The sequence below is a fragment of the Falco punctatus genome, assembly GCF_963210335.1.
Source record: "Falco punctatus genome assembly, chromosome: 5".
Taxonomy (NCBI): domain Eukaryota; kingdom Metazoa; phylum Chordata; class Aves; order Falconiformes; family Falconidae; genus Falco; species Falco punctatus.
The window spans coordinates 73588587-73602872 of NC_137584.1; the positions used below are offsets into that span (position 1 = coordinate 73588587).

Genomic DNA, 14286 nt, shown 5'->3' on the forward strand with positions numbered 1-14286 from the left:
GGCCCCAATTACAGCAGTCAGGAGTATCTTGGATGCTTCCCATGCACCTACAGTACACAGACCCTGCTCCACGGGACAGTTCATCAATGGGGGGTTCAGTTCCCTCTGAGTGGGGCTGAATGAATGTGACTGTTCTCTGGGAAGCTGTGGTGTAAGTAATACTTGTGAAGCACTTGAAAGCACCCCAAGAAAAGGTCTGGAGAAACTCCAGAAAGGTGCTTTAGTTTGCGTATGTGCCCCCATGAGGGTGTCCTCCTTACTCATCCTCCAAGGGTCTAGTTCAGTTCTTGCTGTTGGGGCAAAGGGACTGCACAGGGCCCAAAAAAAAAAGTGAGTCTGATGGGAAATGAAATGCACACCGCTGTCCCTCAGGGCAAGGAGGTTCACCTGCTACCTGTCACCAAGGCCCCTGGACTCGGTCTGAGGAACATCTGCATTGCAAGAGAAGGGTCTTTTCTGCTCCTTTTTGTTGTGCTTCCAGCAGCAGCCCCTTTGCCCCTCTGGCAGGGCTCCCCTCCAGGCTGATGCTGATGGAAAAGCTGGTTCAGGTGCTGCTCCTGTTCTGCAGGATTTGGGACTTTAGCTGACAGTGGGAGAGAGGACCAGCGGTGACCTCAGCAGCCAGTGGACCCAGCATAGGAATCTGCAGAGCTGAGTGCTGCAGGCTTTGAAAACTAAATGAAGCAGCCTGGAGGAAAGGGCAGGTGATATTTCTTCTAGCAAAATCACCCACTGGAAAATGAAATCTTCTCTGTCCTCGCACAGAGCTGCTGCATATCCCAGCTCAAGAGCTCTTCCATACGGATATTTTCTACATCTGAAAGGGGCCTATCAGACAGAGCTGCATAATTGCTTTCTGCTTCCCCTCTCCACCTGCTGCTGCATTGCCCTGCCAGCACTGCTGCCCTACCAACATGCTGTCCCCAAAGCACACTGTCCCCAATGCATGCTGCCTGCAGCTGGCGTGGCACCAGAGCCTTCCTTTGGGCTTTGTTTGCCCCTTTGATGGGCTCTGCCCCACGTTGCCTGCATCCTGCTGGGAGCGAGGAGAGCAGACAATGGGGTGAAATGCAACCTGCTGGGACACCTGATGGCTGCACATCCAGCAGAGAACCATCTCCTTGTCCACACCTGGCAGGAGGAAACCCTCCAGTTATTGTGAATTTCATTTGGAGGGACTCAAGAATCACAGAACAACAGAATGGCTTGGGTTAGAAGGGACCTTAAAGGCCATCTAGTCCAACCCCCTGCCACAGGCAGGGACCCCTCCCCCCAGCCCAGGCTGCCCCCAGCCCCGTCCAGCCTGGCCTTGAGCCCTGCCAGGGATGGGGCACCCACAGCTGCTCTGGGCAGCCTGGGCCAGCGCCTCGCCGCCCTCACAGGGAAGAATTTCTGCCTCATCTCTCATCTCCATCTCCCCTCTTTCAGGTCATCATCTCTTGTCCCACCACCACAGGCCTTACATCACTGTGCCAGTCTGCAGACGCAATGACAAGGGCTGGTTCAGGCATCCATCAAGGCTTTCTAGCACTGGGAAGAAAATTTGGAGTGGATTATTTGGCACAGTTATTGTGGGTATGTTACTAGAATCAGGCTGTGTTACCGCAGCCTGGATCTGCTCAAGGTATCAGGCTCCTGGGGATTTTAAGCAGCAGCCTGGATGGCACAAGAAGAGAAACATAACATAAAGAGGAAAATATACATCTTGATATACACACACGCATGCTTACACTATATATTATTGCCCCCATTAGCATTTAAACATCATTCAGTGCCTGTCCCCCCCTGTTGATGAAAGGGGTCAAAATCAGCCCCCAAAGGCAATGCCTTTGTCTAACTCTCTAGCAACACAAAAAAAATGGGAAAAACAGAGCAACTTTCTGTAATTAATATAGAGTTTTAGTGGTTTGACAAATGGAGAGGCTGATACAATTTTTCCAAGCGTGGGAAGAGAAGAGCTGGAAAAAAGTAGGGAAGACTTAAGAAAAGAAAATTTCATTAATTTGGGGCTTAATGTTCTGTAGCATCATCTATTGCTTCAGCATGTGCAATTGGATTTTTTCTAAGTGGGAATACTGGTGCTGTGGGAGGTGTATGTGGAGGGACTGGTTAAGGGCCTGATTCTGCCATGGCAAGCAGTTCTTTCCTGCTTGCCTGTGGTGTAAACCCATAGTAAATAAGAGCAATCATCAGTGATTCAGAGGTGGGTGTGTAATTTTATTCACAGGCAGCGATGTGAAAATTGCAGAGATATTGTGAAAAACTGAAATTAGTGTTTATAAAGGGCATTTTCTCATCTTGCTCTGTTAATCACAGGCGGGAAACCTTAGCTCTTAAGCTGGAGAGAACATTTTTAACACACCATACTTTGACAATCCTTGTGGTTTTTTGATGACTTTGCTGTTGGGTTCCTACGTTGCTCCTGCTCATCTTCATTATCCAATTTATGGGTATAATGGGTGGATAAATCACTAGGGAGGCAAGTGTAGATCTTCCACCATCCAGAAGAGCATTGAGCTCTAGAGGTCTCTTAGTTATGCTGGGTTGTAGCATCCTCAGAGGATGACCAGCAGCCGAGGGGCAGTAGTTCCTTGCACTGCCTTCAGTGACTGCAGTTGCCAGATTGCAGTCAGATTTAATGCACTGTATTAAGACCCACGTGTTTATCATCTTCAGCCTTAATTTCTTCTTTCTTGCTTTGCTGTGTCTCTTTAAGTCTGGCTGTAAAACTACAGGGTACCACTCCCCAAGAACCCTCCACTTGTGCTTTTAGAGTAGGAACAGCTAAATCATGTCTGGGATTTCATAGAAAATTAGGAAAAATGAAATCACAATCCTTATCAGGTCCTTCAGGTTGGTGTTTATGTGGTGGCCATCTAGCACCACTCACCTGATCAAGTTGCAGCTCTAAGTGATCCATCCGACTGCAATGAATATCTTTAGTCAACACTACTTACATGGGATTTTTTGTTTCTTAGTTATCCACTTTCTCATATTAAGAGGTTTAAAATTAACTACATGATTTAGAAGGTGTTTTCTGTGGTACTTGTGCCTTTAGGGCAATGTGGTTGCTTGGAAGGTGCCTCCTAGAATTGCTGGTGTGATTTGCTTGCTCTCGAATTGAGTGAATCTAGGATGCAGAACTGGGGGAGATGGAGGCAAGGACATCTGCTGGGACACCAGAAAAGATGAGCAGTGTTTGACTGAAGAGTTTCATGTGGCTGTTTTGTCCCACTAGAGATGCTCTGTGATAAGGGTCAAAGCAGCACCTGCGTTGACTTTCATGCAGCATTGACTACACAGCAGAGAAGAGCCAAACACCTTAAAATGTGTTGCAAAAAGCATGAGACCCCCTCCAAACAATCAGGATAAACATCAGAAAAAAACCTCATTGCCTCCAAACTCCAGCTTTTTAGCAAGGCTGAAGGCAGAAGGGTGAAGGGGGTTGCAAAAGCAGCACCAGTCTGGATGGCTCAGCTGAAAAAGGCCAACTAGGGACCAAAAAATGCTGGTTTAGCAGGATGGGACACACTGGACCCATCTCCGGGTCACACATGGCCTCATCTCCTGAACTCTGACATGGGCACATATCACGGACCAGCTTGGGCAGGGCTGCACCTTCCCCTCCCAATGTTATGACAAACCTGCCTTTCCCGGATCCCTCAGCACCGGTCAGCACCCTGCACACTGCCACCTCCTCCCTCCCTGCTGCCAGGAGTTAATTATGAACCTAACGAGAAATGGCACGCGCTGTTAATCCCCACAAGTTTCTTCTCTCTCATGCACTTATGAACAAGCACAGTGATGTTTGCTGCTGGCAGGACGACAGCAATCCAGCCTCTCTAACAGAACCTGATGTGGCAGGTGGAAACAGATGTCTTATTTCCAGTGTTTTATTATTTATTTGTGAAGATTTCACCCTCGCTTCTCTCTGATGATGCTGAAGCTCTCTTGATTTCATGCTTCACCACAGATGGATTTTTCCTGGAAGAGCCCAAGCAGGAAAGGAAGATGTATGAGGCTTGAAGACCCTTGTCCCTGTGCTCTTCCTCTTCCTAAATGCATGCATTAATCATCATCCTTGAAATAAAGGACAACTGGAAGACCCCAGGAAAGGTGTTCACGTGCAACCCTACAGGCAGGACCCGAGTCCAAATTGTAAAGCTGATTATAAACCACTTATATCTGGAAATTCCACTGTGTCCTGTTGAGGTTGAGCGTAGAGCATGGCAAACATGCCGAGCGGAGCGTACTGCAGCTCGTATAAGCATGCAGCAGAGCGCAGCACTGCTGGCGTTTGGGCAGCGGCTCTTCCAGGCTGGGATGCCGCCAACACTGCCAGGGACTTTCCTGCATCCAGCACCGCGGCAAGACACGTCCCACCCTCTGCTCCAGACTTTATGGTCCAGCTGAAGGGCTGTGCCCCAGCGGCCCTACTGCCACAGCCATGGGCTCTGCCGTGTGCTCTTAGCAACGTGTGCCACCGGTGGGCATCGTGGCAGGGACACACACACGGAGAATAGCCCACAGTGCCGGCTCCCAGCGCTGGCTGGCCCTTGGTGGTCCCAGGCAGTGTGGGCTGAGCTCAGGTCTTCCTGCGCACCCGCACCGTGCGGTACGGTTTGGGGGGAGGGGGGGGGAGGGGGGTGTTGTGGATGCACACTCTTGTCCCAGAGGCTCCAGCTTGCAGATGCCGTGCTGGGGCCGGGGAGATGTGCGGCGCTGCCTCAGTTTCCCCACTCACAACCGCCTGCAACCGGAGCGGGAAGTTCTCTGCAGCCCGCCCCCTCCCCCGCCCCCCCAACCACCCGGCTTCCCCGGGGGGTGGGGGGGAGTGTTCAACGGCGAATTGTTGGGGGGGGGGGGGGGGGCACCGCCCCGCGGCTCCGCGCACCGCCCCGCGCACCGTGTTGCACACCGTACTGCACCCCGCCCCGCTCAGCGCACCGCGCTTCGGAGCGCAGCCCGGCACCGCGCACCGTACCGCACCCCGCGCAGCGCAGCGCAGCGCCCCGCGCACCGTACCGCACACAGCGCATCGTCCCGCTGCCAGCCGGCACCAGCCCGCTCCGCGCCCCGCTCCGCACCATGGCTCTGCTGCTGCAGCTCCGCACCGTCTCCGGCCTCCGCGGCAAAGCCGACCGCATCGCCAAAGCGGCTTTCCGAGGTAGCGGGGAGGGGGGGGCTGTCGGGGGGGGTCCCGGGATGGGTTGCTCCCTGCCGCCGCCTCCCCGCCCCCCCGCCTCACTTTCCCCTCCACCGGCCGTGCTTAGGTTGGGAAGGGGGGATGCGAGCCCTTAAGGGCTGCCCACCCCTCCTCGACTGGGGCATGAGCACCCCCTCACCAGAGCTGCTCTCCTGGGGTCCCCCTGCCCGCCTGCACCCGGCCTGGGACACTGCAGGTCCCCCATTAACCCCCTGCCCCGGGCAGCCCCTGGGCAGGGGGATTCATTCATCCAGGGGCAAGTCCCGGGGTGACAAACTCCCCCCTCCCCCTCCCCGGGAGCAGGACCCAGCCCCAGCCGGAGGTTCCTGCTGTAGGGTCACGGGCTTGGTCATGAAGCTGTGTCCCCAAGAAAGTGTCACTGGCAGGGACAGGAGGAGAACTTGCCTGGTGCGGGAACCTGGTGTGTGCTTGGGTTTCTTCTAAGGATGCTGCAGCCTTGGTTCTTCTGCTTGGATCCACGCCAGCTCCGAAGCAAGCTGCAAAAAGCACAAAAACTCTCCAGCAGTGTGTACTCTCAGCAGCAGCCAAACCATTTCCAGGCACCTGGGGGCTTGGGGCGGGCTGGGTGTGAGCCCACGGGATCCATCTTCCCGCATGTGGGAGCACACCAGTGTGCAGAGGCAGCTGTGGGGTGGTTTGTCAGTGCCAGAAGTGGGGAATAGCCGCAGGAGAGCAGGGGAGCAGGTATTTTCAACACCTCCAAGCCAGGGCAGTCAGCACTGTCTGAAGTGGCCCTCCCTGCACTGCCTTAGCGGGTGTAAAGTCATTAAAAAGGTACAATTACCCCTTTACTTTCCTGTCCCTGCCTCCCCGCATCAGCACAGGGGCAGTTAAGTAGCGTCTCTGGGAACAGGTCGTGCCCCCCCGCTGGCTTGAAGCCTGGAGTGGCCCCAGCCCTAAGCCACCCTAGGCATCCCCTGCCCCCCCCCCTCCTCCCCTGGCAGTGGGGCAAGGGGGTCTGCAGGAGGGCCAAAGGCCACCACGGGTGCTCCCAGTGAGGAGAACCCGTGTTGAGTGTGCCTGGCCCTGAGCCTGGCACCTAATCCTGTTGAACAGGCAGGATCTGTCCCTGCTGTGACACAGAATCACAGAACAGTCTGGGTGGGAAGGGACCTTGAAGACCATCTAGTCCCACCCCCCCACCTCCCCACCACAGGCAGGGACCCCTCCCCCCAGCCCAGGCTGCCCCCAGCCCCGTCCAGCCTGGCCTTGAGCCCTGCCAGGGATGGGGCACCCACAGCTGCTCTGGGCAGCCTGGGCCAGCGCCTCGCCACCCTCACAGGGAAGAATTTCTTCCTCATCTCTCATCTCCATCTCCCCTCTCTCATGTAAAGCCATTCCCCCGTGTCCCATCGCCACCTGCCCTTGCCCAAAGCCCCTCCCCAGCTTTCTTGCCGGCCCCTTTAGGCACTGGCAGGTGCTCTAAGGTCTCCCCGCAGCCTTCTCCTCCCCAGGCTGAGCCACCCCAGCTCTCCCAGCCTGTCCCCACAGCAGAGACATCTTTGCCTAAGAGCCACTGTGAGACCCTATGGTCCAACCAATGGGCAAAGGAATGACACCCACTCTGAGATGCTCTGAGATCAGCGCTGCACCCACTGTGCTCCTGCTGTGCCCACCTTCTCATGCTCCTGCTAGTTCCTTTGTCAGAGCCCTCACGGGGTGCCAGGACATTTCTCCAGGCCCCCCCATGATCCCATTGCCATTCCCCTCCCAGGCATGAGCTGACTTCTGTGTGTTGCAGGATTGCTATTGCTGTCACACCATCCCGGGAGGATGACACTAAACTTCACAGCTGTGTCTCTTTCCCCGGTGCTGAGCCATTAGAAGCTGGTCTCCCATGGACATTTCTTTCCCAGGGGAGAAATTTGGTTTCATCTTCAAGGATGGCTGGGTCAGGATTCAGAATTTTTTTTCCTGGTATCTTGCTGCAATTGATTTCTGTGCAAAGAGGGGGTTTAGTCTCATGCTGTGCTTGTAGCGGTATTACCGATACCTGCAGGCAGGGATGCCTCTTCCCCTGCTCATGCTGGGCAGGCGAAGAGCTCAGGACTGGGACACCTGATGCTGCTGCCTTCTGCAAGCTTGGTCCTAGAGAGAGGCTCCTGGTGACCAGACCCAGCAGGGCTGGATCCTGAGGTCATGGGTAGCAATGTCCTGCTGCTAAAAGGGTGGTGGAGGTGGGTCAGGAAGCGATCCCATGTGTGGTAGGGCCAGTGAAGGCAGCAGGCAGGAGGGCCAGGACCAACCCATCCCTCAGATGGAATGGTGGGTAGAGAGGGGTTGGGGCTCATTCCCTGTTCATGCCACTCACTTTGTGTCCAAAACTGCAGAAAACTTGCCTGTACGTGGAACAGCAGTTTAGTGTCTTATGTAATCATTTAGCTCCAAAGCCTCTCTACATCTTACTCAAATTCCTTGCCCCAAAAGGGGAACAAGCAGAGGCAGCTCCATGTCTGCCCTGTGGACAGAGAAGTCCAGGGGCAGATCCCCTGGATACCTCTTTGAGGTGTAGCAGCATCATTTTGGGTTGTGGAAGAGCAGCGAGCCTGGGGTGCTGGCTAACGTGAGATGTGAGTCTGGGACAGGACCTTGCATGGGGGACAGGACCTCATTCTGGGTGAGGGGACTGGAATTACCACACTGTGAAGATACATAAGCAGTATGATCCTTATGGAAAGGTGATCTTTCTGACACACCATGGATTTCAACAGTTGTATTAATAGTGAGCTAGGAGTTCTTGCATGTTCTCGGTCTTTTCTTGGCATGCTTGGTGGTGCGTGTGAGGATTGGTTTATGCCGGATTGCTGATTGCTTTGGATGAAGCAGGCCTGGGTTCTGCTGGTGCCTGAGTCAGGTCTCAGCACAGCACAGGTGGGTCTCAGTGCTGGGTTTCAGCAGGTGACACTCAACTCTGAGGATGTACTGCACTGCCTTCTGCGTGAAGGCTTTCCTGCCTCCAGGGTGCTTAGGACATGGCTATGATGCTGTTGCGCTGGTGGGTCCATAAGTACACCTGGAGCTTGGAACAGGATCTGCTCCCCACCTGGTCCCACGCTGGAGGTGGCCATGAAGCATCCCAGCACTGTGGGCACTTGGCGTGTGGATGGGGCAGAGCTTCTCCAGTGTTTAATGGATCTGTGGCTCAGGCAATGCTTTGCTGTCCCCTTGGCCCATGAGACTTTGGGAATGGTGGGCAGCAGAGTCATGGTGTGGCAAGTTCAGTGCTGCTATGAAGTTGCATTATTTGTCCTGTTGACTGCCTCATCCTCTCTGGCTGACTCTTTAACCACCTGGCTGCATTTTTGTTGTTTCATTAAAATGATGCTGTGCCATTGCTGCCCTGATCCCCACCCAGGCTAGCCACAGCTCTTCACTCCAACCGGGGCCCATCCAAACTGCCCTAGAACTGCCCAGCCCTGGGCTAACCCCTGCCGTGGGATGGGATGGGATGGAAACAGGCACATTGGCCTAGAGCCTGGTCCCAGGCTTGGTAGAGCATCCAGCTGTGGACAGTTGGGTTGTGGTACCAAAGTCTCCAGAGGGAAGAGTCTCCTGCCTTTTTCCAGTGACTCTAGAAGAGCTTTAGACCCCTTTAGCGTGGAGTGAGGTGACCTCCACCAGCCTCACATCCCTCAGTGCTCTTCACAGCAACTCAAAGGTTGAGTGTTGTGCTGATACTTCTCAGCACCCTGGCCTTCCTGGAGTTACTGAGCACCACAGAGAGGGATGCTTTTTGCTAGTCAAGCTGCTATCCAGCCTTCTCCCTCTCCTCACCTGTTGGCAGCACAGCCTGGGGGGTTCAGGCAGAGCTCCCCGAGTGTGTGTTTGCTCATTCAGCCAAAAGCATCTATTATTGAGTGAAAAGAAGTTAAAAAGAGTTCAACTCCACTGTGACAGGCTGCCATGTGTGTTTCTGCAGGTGGGCAGTGCTCCGAAACATTGCTCAACTTCAGCTCAGGTGGGAGATTAATAAATCACAACCTTGATAAAAGCGTTCCTGAGAATGGGCTGAGACTGACAGTCGTGTGGGATGACTATGGAATAACGCTGCTCCTCTTCTCTCAGGGATCCCTGCACTCCCAGCAGCCCCCATGAGCCATAGCTGCACTATTTCCATTTTGCAAAGAGGAGAAACTGAGGCACAAACAGGAGCTCCCAGTTCTGGACCGCTGGGAGCAGCCAGGGGGAGGTGCCAGGTTATCCAGCTCCTCTTCTGGAAGTGGAGGGGAGAAGTAGGCTCTGTCCCAGCACTGTGGCCAAAATCCACTCCCACCCCTAAGTATCAGGGAGTTGTCTCCCACTGTGGCGTTGGATTGTGTTAATCAACAGGATCCCTCACCTTTATGACCCTCCCAGGAGGAGGCAGATTTGGGGCTGGTTTTGGACTTCAGGGACTCTAGGGCACCCATCATTCCACAGCAGCCGCTCTGTGCATGCTGACCAGGGCTCCAAAGCCCCGGATCAGTTGCTGTTGCTCTCAACCTCTTTGCTCTGCAGGTGCAACTCAGCTAGGGGTGACGGGATTTTCTGCAAATACTTGCTCTTCAGGCTGGCTGCAGGGGAAGAGCAGAAAAATGATTTTTCTGCAGTGTGCCCATTTTGGGGGTGTCTGCTGCTGTCCCCTAGCAGGGTCTGAGCTCCTACAGGGTCACTTGCCCATAGCACTTTTAGCATTCTTAGACCAGCCTAATTGCATTTGTGAAGGAGGGGGCCTGTGCCCTGGTGCAATTAGAACACTTGTCAGCTAACTGATCACAAATGGGGTTATAAAGAGCTTCTTGGCGAGGCTTTGTCTCTGGATTAGTGTGTGTAAATGAGGGAGATCATTCATGGATACTCCTGGAGCACCACTGGGAAGATGGATAATGATACTGCTGTAATGAAAGAAACATCACCGTAATGCTCACTGGATTGGGAGGGGACAGGGCAGAGGGGTCCCACCGTGTCGGCTTCTCTTAAGTCATGCTCTTAGGAGAAATATTTCGGGTTGCAGATTGTCTCCTTTGGAGTGTCTTTCAGATCCTGCTTCCTTCGTGCATTCGCTCACAGCTGATTCACCCCCTGACCTGTGGACGTCTCCTCAGTAGTTTGCTCCCATACCTACATGAGGGTGCTCAGCAGCTGCCCCTTGAGCTCACACCAAAGCTGAGATGCTGGCTGTGCCTTTGGCATGTGGTGTCTGTCCCATCACCTAGGAGGCTGTGTGGTCCTAGAATTATCGAATCGCACAATGATTTGGGTTGGAAAGGACCTTTAAAGGCCATTTAGTCCCAGACCCTTGCCATAGACAGGGACATCTTCCACCAGCCCAGGTTGCTCCCAGCCCCATCCAACCTGGCCTTGAATGTTTCCAGGGATGGGGCATCCATAGCTTCTCTGGGCAACTTATGCCAGTGCCTTGCTGCCCTCAGTATAAAAAAAAATATTTCTTATATCTAGTCTGAATCCCCCCTCTTTTAATTTAAAACCATTCCCCCTTGTCCCATTGCTACTAAAATGACCACCACCATCTCTCTCATAAGCCCCCTTTAAGTACTGAATGGTCACAATAAGGTCTCCCCGGAGCTTTCTCCTCCCCAGGCTGAGCCACCCCAGCTCTCCCAGCCTGTCCCCACACCAGAGCTGCTCCAGCCTCTGAGTATCTCTGTGGCCCTCCTCCTGCTGGCTCCATCCCAGTGGAGTCATGGTCTTATTTCCCACCGAGGCTCCCCTACCTTGGGTGAGGAGGGGCTGGGCTGCATCCCACTGCACCTTACATCCCACCCCACGGAAAGCAAGGAGGGAGCCATCACTGTGCCCCTTGGCACTGCGAGGCAGGTAACGTGCATGGGGCGAGGGTGGGCAGCCATCCCATAGCCCATGAAGCTCATGGGTCTCCTCCACCCTCACTTGAAGTTGCCTGGCATGAGACAGATACAGTGCTCTGCCTATATCCCCAAGAAACTCATGCATCCGTGGGTGCCATGATTCATGGCCAGGAACTGGGAGAGTGGTTTGCGATACAGGATGCACCTTTTGGGTTTGCCTTACCCAGGTCAGCTGCTGCAGGCAGCAGAAAGTCTGACAAAATGATTTTCTGGCCCTCCTTGTGTAAGAACTAAATTAGAAAGGGATGGAGCGTTCCCTGCCAAGGGCTGTGTCATCAGGGTACCTCAGTCTTTGGTAAAATAAAGTAAAAGTTGACCTGGCAGCAGCAAGGGGTACCCTGGCATCCATGTACCCTGACCTCAGGTTGTCTGTGCAGTGCTGGTCCCAAACCAGACTGACACACAGAGAGAGATGTTTTAAATTACCCAGGAGATAGTTACTTTTCTGGGAAGGGAAAGCCTCAATATGATTCAGTGATTAAATATTAGCATTTTTGTAATTTTTCATCCTGCAGTGTTATGAACTGGATATTAACTAAAAATATTGATTCCAGGGAGTGTGGGTGGGTGAGGTTATCCCTCAGAGAACAGCTGAAAGCATGGGGCAACCTAGGAGCTGGGATCCTTGGGAAAACCTGATTATTTCAATAACTAATGCACATGCTTGGCTGCTCTCTGGGCTTTCCCTCTGCAGCTGCTCCTCCTCTTACCCTGTCCCTGCCCCCAGCTGACCAGAGGCTTTTGAGGCTCCCCTGCCTGCACAGGCAGAGCAGTCTGAGCATCTCATCCTGCCCGGATCCCTGCCCCGAGGCAGTGGCTGGCATAGCTGGGGCAGTGGCAGTGCAAGGATGCTGCCGTCAGGGTGGTTGGACTCCAACATGAAGATCCTCTGCTCTGTGCAGGAGCTGGGGTGGCTTTCTTGGGGTAGTCGGTCCTAAATCTTACCCTTAGGGTTCGTGCATGCCTCTGGGGTGTGTAGACTGGCATACCAATACCCCTAAGCCTGAGGAGCCCTGGTTCAACTGATCTAAAAGCCGCTGCTGAAACAGCCGCAGTCCGCATCCCCCTGCTCTGTTTCATCTGCTCTGCAATAGACGGAGCACGACTTCAATATGCCAATTAAGCGCACTCCAGAAAATCCTTCTTAATTAGCTATTAAGCAGGTTAATGTGGTGTTTAGTGCCGGTATGGAGGAGCTGAAGCTGGATTCACCCTCTTGCCTGAGTGTTCTCACACCTTCGCAGATGCCTTTTCCCCACCCCAGGGAATGCCCACAGGCTGTGCAGAGGCCACCTCTGCAGACTCCGACTCTACGGTCTCTGCTGCCCCTACTCGTCCTTGCTACCCCAGCTGCCTCACTCCTCACTGCAACCAACCTGCTTCTCCTCTTCCCTCCAGGTCTCTCATTCTACACCCGAGTGATTGAAAACTGTGAGGACGAGGCCAGGTTTGATGAGGTAAGAGATGTGTTTTCCTCCTGGTCTGCCTCACACATCTGGTCTGCTTGCTGTGACTCCCTGTCCAGATGAATGTCCCCATTCCCCAATTTGAGTGTGTTGGCATCTTTGTTGTCTGCTCCAGGGTTTCTCCTGGCAGGTACTAAACGGGTCTCTTGTCTGTGTCCTGGCTGGAGCTGAGGACATAGGGTGTCCCACGAGGTGGAAACAGCCCTACAGTCTTTCCCTGGGGTGTGATTAATTAAAAAAATAATAAAAATCCACGTTGTTGGCACTGAAGTTTCAGGAAAAAATGCTTGTCCCCACTGGGCAAATCCTTCTGGGCTCTTGGCTCTCAGTTTTCTTGCCTCAGGGGGGAAAACTTTTTTCACGTCCCCAGTGCCTCAGTTGTTGATGCTCAGCCTGCCAGCCTTCCGCACCCCCCTGCATCCCTCCGCTCACGCTGGTAACAGCCCCACTGATCTGCTTTGGGTGCTGGTTGGGTGCTGTGCCAGCCTTCAGCGCTCAGCTTTGGGCTTGGAAAGGGACAGAGTAGGAATTGAAACCCGAGTTCTGGGTGGTTTTAAAATACAGCCTTTTCTTAAGCAGTAACCAATGAAATATTCTGAGATGATTGAAATAAGGTCACCCACACAAGCAGGGAATAGAGGTGCTGCTAAGAAGTCACATTCAAAATGGAAATATATTTTCAAAAGAGAATGGATGTTTCCTCTGATTGCTTTGTGTTTCTCGTAGAAGATAACCAGTTCCCAGGGGTGGAAAAATACAAGGGCTTACGAAGAATATTGGGATCTTTACACTGTTTATTGCTTTATATAGCTTTTTCCACCTTTAGGAAATAAGGTTTCATCCTGGTTCTAGGCATGGGGTAAGTTTGTGGGGTGATTTTCCCCGTGGTGTTGCCAGCTTGTGCAGCCAGAAGCATACCCAGATCCACCTTGCTCCTCAGCAGCTCTGGCACACATTAGACCTTGCTCCTGGTTTTAGGGGAGAGCTTAAACTCAGGCTGCCCTAAACTGCCAGGGAGGCTTAAGGGGCAGGGTAAGTCCAGGGCAGGGACAGGGTGGGATCTGCCCCTGATAGCTCCAGGGCTGCACGGGATGGGTGCAGCACAGAGAAGGTGGCTAGAGATGTAGCTCCAACCACGTTCCTACAAAGCTGAGGTAGCCAGGGGAAGCTGCTGATGTTAACGGTATGCAGATTTCTATAGATCTGCACACAGCAATCTGTTAATATAATCACTGATTTGAATAACAACCACGGAGGTGCACGTTGGCAGAGCTGCTTGCATCTCAAAACTCTTTGTGATTTGAATCCTTCTCTGCTGAGGCTGAAGGGCTGGAGGCTCCACTTGCTTTCTCAGGCTTAGTGGGATGCCAGACACTGGCTGCTTTGAGTGCTTGGTGCTGCGCGGTGATCTTGGAGCATCCCAGCCAAGCTTGGAGCCCGCTGCAGTCCCAGGCAGTGTGAAGGAGAGGATGGGCATTGGTGCATATCAGGAGGATGATGACTATAAAGCTTAACAGACAGCAGGTATAAGAGACCCTTGAGCCACAGGTGTATATATCAGCATGCACCATATTTTCTTCTAGTGCTTCTTACTGCATCTGGGTGGATGAGCCTCAGGCTGTCCCCATCTCTCTGTTTAGATCATGATTATTGCAATTCCTGCTGTGAGAGCCTGGTAGTATCTACAAAGTGAACTGCAGCAGGGTGAGGCAAGTTGATCTGGAGC

The 14286-nt window shown here is 53.3% G+C and overlaps 1 protein-coding gene across 16 annotated transcripts in view; it reads left to right on the plus strand.

Moving 5' to 3' along the window:
• The first annotated feature begins 4847 nt into the window (after positions 1-4847).
• Positions 4848-14286, plus strand: part of OTOF (otoferlin) — a 127682-nt gene continuing 118243 nt past the window's right edge. For all 16 annotated transcript variants that reach the window (XM_080388275.1, XM_080388286.1, XM_080388285.1 and 13 more), the window contains exons 1-2: positions 4848-5167; positions 12493-12551. In XM_080388275.1, coding sequence (XP_080244401.1) covers positions 5089-5167; positions 12493-12551 — 138 coding nt within the window. In that variant the 5' untranslated portion in view covers positions 4848-5088. The remainder of the gene's footprint in view (positions 5168-12492; positions 12552-14286) is intronic.